The 9,547-nt window shown below is 44.2% G+C and overlaps 1 gene segment (V, D, J or C); it reads right to left on the bottom strand.

Moving 5' to 3' along the window:
- LOC126964049 (immunoglobulin lambda constant 6-like) lies at positions 1 to 9,547 on the bottom strand. The segment is given in 3 exon segments: positions 1 to 457; positions 8,920 to 8,972; positions 9,330 to 9,547. Coding segments are annotated over 3 exon segments (591 nt in total).

Raw genomic sequence — 9,547 nt, 5'->3', positions numbered from 1 at the left:
TTTCTGGTTGACAAAGGATATTAATTGAGGGTTTACTGGGTACAGGGAGAAGGGCTGGATGGCTTGGGATGCAGAGAGATCCCTCCCCTGGGATCCTGCAGCTCCAGGCCCCTGTGGGTGGGGTGAGGGTTGGGAACCTACGAACATTTTGCAGGGGCCACTGTCGTCTCCACGGTGCTCCCTTCATGCGTGACCTGGCAGCTGTAGCTTCTGTGGGACCTCCACTGCTCGGGCGTCAGGCTCAGGTAGCTGCTGGCCGCGTACTTGTTGTTGCTCTGTTTGGAGGGCGTGGTCATCTCCATGCCCTGGGTGATGGGGGTACCATCTGCCTTCCAGGTCACCGTCAAGATTCCTGGATAGAAGTCACTCATGAGACACATCAGTGTGGCCTTGTTGGCTTGGAGCTCCTCAGAGGATGGCGGGAACAGAGTGACTGAGGGGGTGGCCTTGGGCTGACCTGCGTGGACAGAGGAGGGGGTGAGAGATGGCAGAGGGAGTGTGGGGTGTTGTGGAGTGCCTCTTTCTGTCTAAAGTCTCTGGGAGGGTTCATGGTGTGGCCGTCTGGTCCACCCAGGGCCTCTGCTTCCCTCTAAGGTAGAGCGTTTCTACCTTAGAAGCTGGTCTACTAGTTTGTGATTAGTTTTATGATGTAAATATAAGATTTTTTGTTTGTTTGTTTGTTTGTTGAGACAGGGTCTCGCTCCAACACCCAGACTGGAGTGAAGTGGTGCCATCACAGCTCACTGCAGCCTTGATCTCCTGGGTTCAAGTGATCCTCACACTTCAGCCTCCTGAGTAGCTGGGACCACAGGCATGTGCTACCATGCCCAGCTAATTTTCGTTTGGTATTTTTTTTTGTAGAAATGGGGTCTCACCATGTTGCCCAACTTGGTCTCGAGCTCCTGGACCTCCTAAAGTGCTGGGATTACAGGCATGAGCTACCATGCCCAGCAAGACTATTTTAATTTTCTTTTCTTTTCATTTTTGAGATCAAGTCTTGCTCTGTCGCCAGGCTGAAGTGCAGAGGTGTAATCTCGGGTCACTGTAACCTCTGCAAAATCCTCTGCCTCCCGGGTTCAAGCGATAGTCCTGCCTCAGCCTCCAAGTAGCTGGGACTACAGGCGCACACCACCACACCCAGCTAATTTTTATATTTTTAGTAGAGACATGGTTTCACCAGGTTGGTCATGATGGTCTTGAACTCCTGACCTCGTGATCCACCCGCCTCAGCCTCCCAAAGTGCTGGAATTACAGGCGTATGCCACCACGCCCAGCCCTTATTTTTTATTTAAAAAAAAAACAACTGTTTTTTGAGATGGAGTCTTGCTCAGTCACCCAGGCTGGAGTGCAGTGCCACCATCCTGGCTCACTGCAACCTCCACCTCCTGAGTTCAAGCAATTCTCCTGCTTAACCACAAACTTGGTGGCTTAAATCAAGCAGAAATTGACTCTTACAGATCTGCAGGTCAGAGGTCTGAAATGGGCCTCCCTGGGTTGAGGTCAGAGTGTCAGTAGGGCTGCGGTCTTACATGGAGGCCGTAGAGACAGGCCATTTCCTTGCCTTTTCCAGATTCTACAGGCTGCCCACATTCCTTGGTCCGTGGCCCCTTCCTCCTTCCTCAAAAGGCCAGCAGTGGCTGGTTGACTCACTCTCATGTTGCATGGCTCTGACACCAACTCCCTGCCCCCCTCGGGGTAACACTAGGGCCCACCTAGATAATACAGGATCATCTCTCTATCTTAAACTCAGCAACTTAGCTGCTGTGATGCCACCTACACCCCTAACGCCCCCTTGTCATAGAATAGAACATGTTCATAGGTTCTGGGGATTAAGATGTGGATATTTCAGGGGGGCATCATTCTGCCCACCACAGTGGGTTTGTATCAGCCATATTCTTTTGACATTCAGCGTGTCTCACTTTTAGCCAGTGGGAACCCCTTCTTCTGGCCTCAGTTTGTTAGGGATGGTGCCCACCACATTTCTTGGATGGCGCCTTCGCTTTCTGATACAACAGATAACAGAGGTTCCAGGCTCATCTCGCCCACACCTGTAGTCAGGCGCAGGTATATGGGGTGCCTACGTGAGGGAAATGCAATTGTTTCTTGGATTGTTTTAAAGACTGGGGATGGTAAGTCCACATATTTCAAAAAAAAAATCATGAATTTCAAATAATTTTCCAATTTAAAATTGATCTTACATAATTTTTATTTAACTCTTATCTTGTCCTCATGTATCTCTTCATTTACACTTAAATTCTTGGTTCTGACCAACAATAACATTGTTCTTTTTTGTTTTACTTGACTATATATACACATATATATATGAAATAATTGTTTATATGAAATACTTTTGAAATAAAAATAATATTAGTCTTAACAGTAAAGCTTCTGAATAAAATTAAAATTTCTTTGCAGCTCTATCCTTAAATGTAGAGGAGAATGTGCCCCTATCTTACTTCTTTCTAGCTATCTACCTCAGAGAAAGGCTCATATATAGACCCAAAGGCACCTGTGTAAGAACATTCACTGCAATTGCACTTGCGCTTCTGAGCACAGGGTTAAGTAGATCAGAGTTCTGACATCTCATGCAGCAATTCCAAACACTGACAAGGTCCATACACTGCTGATGAGGAAAAGCTCCACACGCACCACCAGGTGAAGAAGGCAAAAGCCATAAATGGATTTACTAATGTGTTCCTGACAAATACAACTCTGCCCCAAGCTGAGCGGAACAACCTTTCTGGGTAGGGGTTAGATATGCAACCTGCTCCATTAATTTTCCATCACAATTTAGAATGAACCGCTAACGAGTGCCAAGTTTAACATTAAAAATCCTTTACAGGCCAGGCACGGTGGCTCACGCCTGTAATCCCAACACTTTGGGAGGCTGAGGCAGTTGAATCACTTGAGGCCAGGAGTTCGGGCCCAGCCTGGGCAACGTGGCAAGACCCTGTCTCTACAAAAAATACAAAAATATTAGCCAGATGTTGTGGTGCACGTCTGTAGCCCCAGCTACTCAGGAGGCTGAGGCAGGATAATTGGTTGAACGTGGGAGGCGGAGGTTGCAGTGAGCCGAGATCACACCACTGCACTCCAGCCTGGGCAACAGAATAAGACTGTTGCAAAAAAAAAAAAAAAAAAATCCTTTGTGTATCGAGAGTAACTGACAAACGTATTCAAGTCAAGGATACTCATTTACCCACTGACAGGGATGGAGATGAATTTTAATTAAGAATGCACCTAAAATCACAAAAAGATGTTTGGGGTAAGAAAATATTGAGAACCCACAACATGTAGCTTTTCTCAAGTTATAACACTGCCATCATTATTAATAACAATCTTATTACTTAACATGGAATTTATGACATCTTTTCTAGAGAATTATTAAGGTATTTATTATTAAGTTAATGTGGCCAGTGAAATTATGCTACTGGAGCACTTCCTCAGACCCCTGCAGTTGATAATCTTTACTGAATGAATACAATGCATTTTAAAATTCTGTTACTAATGTCTGAAATTGACAGTGCTCCTCTACTCAAATTCATGAGCCCCCCCGCCTCATAAAATAAGATTCACTGGGAAAAAGACAGTCTGAAGGCTTTTCTGAAAATATGCTGAATTTGGAATCAGAAAACCTGGGTTTGAAGCTCAACTGTGCCATCAACGCGACCTTGAGCAATTAGCTTCTCCCTGAACCTGAATTTCTTTCTAAAATAAGATGATGAGTATTATGGAGCCATTTCCAAGAATCTCTAAATAAAAAAAAAAGCTTGCTCTCTGAGAATAAAAACTTTAAATCAATACATAACACAAAGGGCCGAGAAATGCCAAAGGTTTCTGGTCTGGGCAGCTTTGGCAGTGGTTTCATGAACTATATTGTCAAATCCAGCGGAGGTGTGCCCACCAGCTACAACAGGAAACATGAAAACACGGAAAGATGACTTGTCCCGAGGCCACCCATGGTCAGGGATTTCAAGTACTGGACATCTAGCGTAAGCCGCCCCTGTGGAGCGTGACTGAGTCCCAAGTAACCATCTGACTCATCCACGTGGGTCCGTGCTCGCTACATCACCTTCTGATGGTCATTTTGCTTCCCACAAGGGCGACCCACGAGAGAGAGCTCCAGCCACACAGACGCTGGGCACGGAGGCTCCTACAGGAGCCAGTGTTCAATGCAATGTAGCGAACTGGACATTCTAGCTATGGTGTAGCTTTTCAGGTAAATCTACTGTGTAAGTGAGTTAGCGCACTTTTGGGAGGGGGAGGCTCTCACTTAGTAGCATTCTCAAAAGGGTCTTTAATCTTAAAATAAGAACCAGAGGCCTAGAGGAAGAGAATAATTTAGTCAGGCGGACTTGGCTGATTATGTGAGTTTCACAATAAGAGACAGGTGCTTAGTACAGTGATATAATAAAATCTAGTTTCTGAGTCTGGAAGGCTAAAAGCCACTCCCTGCACCACAGTCAAGATACTAGTATCTAAGGAGAAAACCAGTTGTCCTCAAATACATAAAATATACCTCTCAATATCTCCACATGGATGAAGCTGGAGTAATTTTTTGTCCTTTTTAAAATTTCTACCTATTACCAAGCATAATTATAAAAACTAAAAAGAGTTAATACATATAAAACTATAAAACACTATCTACAGATCTTAGTGGGGTTTTCTTAAACTCTAAGTAAATGACCAGCTACTGTAAAAACATGAAATAAATGACCATCTACTGTAATAAACACAAAATAAATGACAAATTACAATTTATGTTTTGAATTGGTACCCTAATGAAAAAGAAGAACACTACTGCTGTCTTACACATAGAAATACTCCTATCAATAATAAGGAATACTTTCTTTCTAAAGGCTATTTGTGCTTCCAACGTGGACTTTTCAGTTCAAAATTAGGCTATGAGTACCGGAGAATGAAGACACAGAAAACTCTACAAGCTAAATGGAGAGGAATTTTTTTTTTTTTTTTTTTTTTTTTTTTTGAGACGGAGTCTCCCTCTGTTACCCAGGCTGGAGTGCAGTGGCACCATCTGGGCTCATTGCAAGCTCCGCCTCCCATGTTCGCACCATTCTCCTGCCTCAGCCTCCTGAGTAGCTGGGACTACAGGTGCCCGCCACCACGCCTGGCTAATTTTTTTGCTTTTTTAGTGGAGACGAGGTTTCACCGTGTTAGCCAGGATGGTCTCGATCTCCTGACCTCGTGATCCACCTGCCTCAGCCTCCCAAAGTGCTGGGATTACAGGCGTGAGCCGCTGTGCCCGGTCTGTTTTCTACTTATCTTAGTGGCTTTGGCTTTAGTTGTGTAATGTAGCCACTTACATAGTAATAGTCACTCCTTGGGCTGTGTTAGGATTCTGTTACATTGAGATTATCAGATAAAAGATTTTGCAAAATTCTTTCTACCACTGGATGGCAGTTAGTAGCCCACCTATTTGATTTGGAGGTTGGGGGTTGGGGAATTTCTAGATCCTGTAAGAAAGTTAATTGCATGTTAAAATGCCTCAGCATAATGACTTAAATGGCTGATATGACTTCACGCTGTTGGTAAAATGGATTAGAGTCAAAAGGTTTTTGATAGGAGTTTCTATTTCAGCTTCATTATAGAGCAAGCCATGTAACCACCAGTTTTTGGTATTCTTGAAAGAGATGCTCAGATTTGTATTTTTAGTATCCGAATGAGAAGCATACGTTTTAATTTGTCTTTAGTCTATCACTAGTGATTTTTTTTATTTCCAGCAAATTATTTGCAGTCACTATTCTTTGTGCTTCCTTATTTTAGTTACTTTGCCTTTTCCAGTTTTAAACAGAAGAGCATCAGAATGAAATATCTAGCTAATTTAAATGAAACACTGGGTTTGCAGCTTCCTGCTATTACAGGAGATTCTCAGAAAATGGAACATTCTGCCTAGGGGAGATTTTGCTTCTTTGAGATGGCAAGAGGCAAATATTTTGTTATGTTGACACATTATTCAGTTAACCAACAAATGAGTGCAAATCCTGGAAAAGCTGACTATTTGTCCAGATGGTATAGCTGCTTTAGTTTACTGAAATGTTGTTGGGCTAATGTAGCTGATAATGGGCCCTATTGGGAGTAGTAGACTGTGACCCACAGACTCCCTGTGCAGGCCCAGTTAAAACAGGAGCATTTAGATGTGCAGGCCAGTTGTTTTACGTCACGTTGGAAAAGAAATACCTTTACTTAAGTAAGGTCTAATTCATAAGCAAAGGCCCACGAAAAGTCAACATCTTAAACCCTGGAGTGATTCAGATGACTTTTACTGTAGGCTGTATTACTCTGTTACTCTTTTTTTAAAAACAGAATGAAATTCAGATGACTTGAAATCACACATAGTTGAAAGAGGTTGAGTAACGTGAACTTCATCTTTCCCCTGGAGTCTCATTTCTGTTTACTGGACATTGCAAATGTTGGATCACCTGTTGCAAAGCTTGTCCTTTCAAAGTATTCATACAATATGATAGGAAGGGCTGAAATGACATTTTTTTTTTTTTTTTTTTTTGAGACGGAGTCTCGCTCTGTCGCCCAGGCTGGAGTGCAGTGGCCAGATCTCAGCTCACTGCAAGCTCCGCCTCCTGGGTTCCCGCCATTCTCCTGCCTCAGCCTCCCGAGTAGCTGGGACCACAGGCACCGCCACCTCGCCCGGCTAATTTTTTGTGTTTTTAGTAGAGACGGGGTTTCGCCGTGTTAGCCAGGATGGTCTCGATCTCCTGACCTTGTGATCCGCCCGTCTCGGCCTCCCAAAGTGCTGGGATTACAGGCTTGAGCCACCGCGCCCGGCCTGAAATGACATTTTAAAGATTCTTTATAATTTTCTAGGAGGACTGACAGTCCTTAAAGGACATTTATGATACCATTTATGACATTAACTCAGTACATAGTTGTAGAGCCATTTCTATGAGCCAGGCACGGGGATACTATGATAAACCCAGCCACAGCCCCTTCCTTCATGGAGCTTGTAGACTAGTGTGAAATGCACAGAGTTGAGCCAAGAAGCACGTTTGCTTTAAAGTGTAATTGCTCGAAGTTTTTATTTAACTACAAACAAATAGCGTATAGATGACTCTTAATTATTCTATATGCATAGAATATAGAATAATAACAAAGAATGAATATAGAATATAGGATAATGCATAGAACACATGATGTTTGGTAAGTGTTACAATAATTTGTTAGTGATTACCTTTGAAGATCTAGCTAAACATAGTCTCCATAGTGATATCATAGTTTGCATCTTTCTGTTTGTGTAGCCACTGCAAGTGGCCTAGTTTTCTTCTTTAGTGGACACAGAATTTATTCAGTAATTTTCTAGCTTCAATCACTAAGTGATTGGTGCATAACTTGAAATATTCCTCTCCAGGCTGGGCGCGGTGGCTCACGCCTGTAATCCCTGCACTTTGGGAGGCTGAGGCGGGCAGATCACAAGGTAATTTCTCAATTTTAAAATGTCATGAGAAATATGCTGGCTGTCACTCTGCCTTAAAAGAAAGCATTACCAAAGAATACCACTGAAAAACAAAGGCATTCATGCAAGGAAGTGAACACCCTAAGCACATAAGTACGTTCTTAAGAGGGACACTAAAAAAGCAAAAGTCACATTACGTTCCAAATACCAAGGAAAAAAAAAAACTGAACAGAAGTTCCTAACTTTAGTAATATTATATTCTACTCCTCCCCAAAAAAACTGCCCATGAGTTGAGATTTATCAATTGTATATATAGAAACCCCACATATTTAGGACTCCCTGCCTTTGGGTGGAGGTGGGGGGGAGCACTAGGAAAGGCAAGAGAAAAAGGAATTAAGCCTTTTTCTACCACATTTATAGAAATGGACAGTTTTTTCGGTGAAATTTAGGTTTGATATAGGAGTTCTTGTTCTCTAAGTAAGTTTCTCACTTGCCGGAAATTTTAAGCAGCACTGATTTTTTCAATTAGCTTCAGATCTGCTACACTCTGGAATACGGGTGTTAAACTCACGACATTGCAGACGGGTTTGCACTTTTCCCTGATTTTCACTACTTGGCATTGCCTATCAAAGAGTAGCACACCCTGCAAAGCCAACAAGAGGCCTGGGCTAAGGAGGAAAAGGAGGCCAAAAATATCCAGCAAGCAAGGCTTCATTTGCACAATTTAGCTTTTCACAACAAATAACAAGGGGACTGGTATTCTCTGTATCATAGGGCTCATAGATGGACTTGTAAAAAAATCATATGATGATCACTTAGCATTAGGTAACATTTAAGCAATCTTGGGTGCCTAATGCTTGAAGGACTGATGATTTCAAAAGGACAGTAACTTTGGTGTAGATTCCAATATTTTACAGAATTGCATGGTTCAAATTCACCATAAAGAAAATGCCTCTTTTGAGCATCAATTCCAAGAGCTATTTAGCATCAAGGAACCGCATTAGCTGCACAACTCATGATGGTGTTAATTAGGAAAAAGGAGCTAGAGAAAAAAAAAATCCATCGCTGAAGCCTTGATACACTATTTAAAACTCACCATTAACCTGACGAACTACTTTTTCTGGGGAAGTGCTAATGATATGAACCAGCAAAAAAATTTACTAGTTCCTTAATAATAAATCATTTGAGAGAAAACTGAAACTTGGTATGGACCTCACCGAGCCCCTCGCCAATTCAATCGGGCCCTCCTTTGATAATTTAACAACAAATTCCTGTCTGGAATCACCCATTCAAGTGTGACTCCCGTTTCAATTTTTTAATAAAGTGCCACCAGTAGATCTGCAAGTTGAGGAAAGCAGCTCAGGGGACACACTTGACACCAAAAAGAATATTGAGTGGGTCAAAATCCTGCCTGGGCACAAAATAGAAGAGCCTCAAAAGGTGACTAGACTTAGTGACTTCAAGAAGAGCAAGCACTGAAAACAGCAGTTTACCTCGGACAATAACCAACAAGCCTGCAGTCCCCAGGTAAGCGGCCCAGAGGGAGCTGAGAGGATGGAGTTGGAAAGGGGGACCGCAGAGCCCAGGAAGAAGGAACCACCAGAATGGAGCCCAAAGGAGTGACAGGCAAAGAGTCAACGGGGACCACACCAATGCAACAGGTAGAACCATGGGATGGAAGAGCACAGGACAGGGCTGGGCGGGAGGGAGCCACAGGGATGGAGCTAGTTCAGCCAAGTCATAACCAGCCCCTGGCAGGGGAGCTCGCTGCGCGCAGGGTGCCGCGCTGGGCACTTTGGAGCGCTCTCTCCCGGAGTCCCCCACCGGCTCTCCGATGCCCCATTTCAGAGACTAGAACGACAAGGCTGGCCCCGCATCGCCCGCCCCGCAGTGCCACCCTCACCGGGACAGCGACGGCTCAGCGCCCGAACCTTGCGGACACAGGGGGTCGCCGGTAGCCGCTCGGGGGCTGCGGCGTGGGGGCCGGCGCGGGCCGGAGCAGCTGGTGCCTGGGCTCGGGCAGGATGGTCCTCTTGCTGGCGCGGGCGCCGGGGTCGCCTTGCTCTTCTCCATGGCCATCAGGTAACTGGCATTGGCCAGCACGGCCTCCAGGTCCGCCAT

This window comes from Macaca thibetana, chromosome 10, assembly GCF_024542745.1.
Source record: "Macaca thibetana thibetana isolate TM-01 chromosome 10, ASM2454274v1, whole genome shotgun sequence".
Classification (NCBI taxonomy): Eukaryota; Metazoa; Chordata; class Mammalia; order Primates; family Cercopithecidae; genus Macaca; species Macaca thibetana.
Note: the sequence above shows the minus strand (reverse complement) of the source record. Positions and strands in the feature narration are given on the sequence as shown.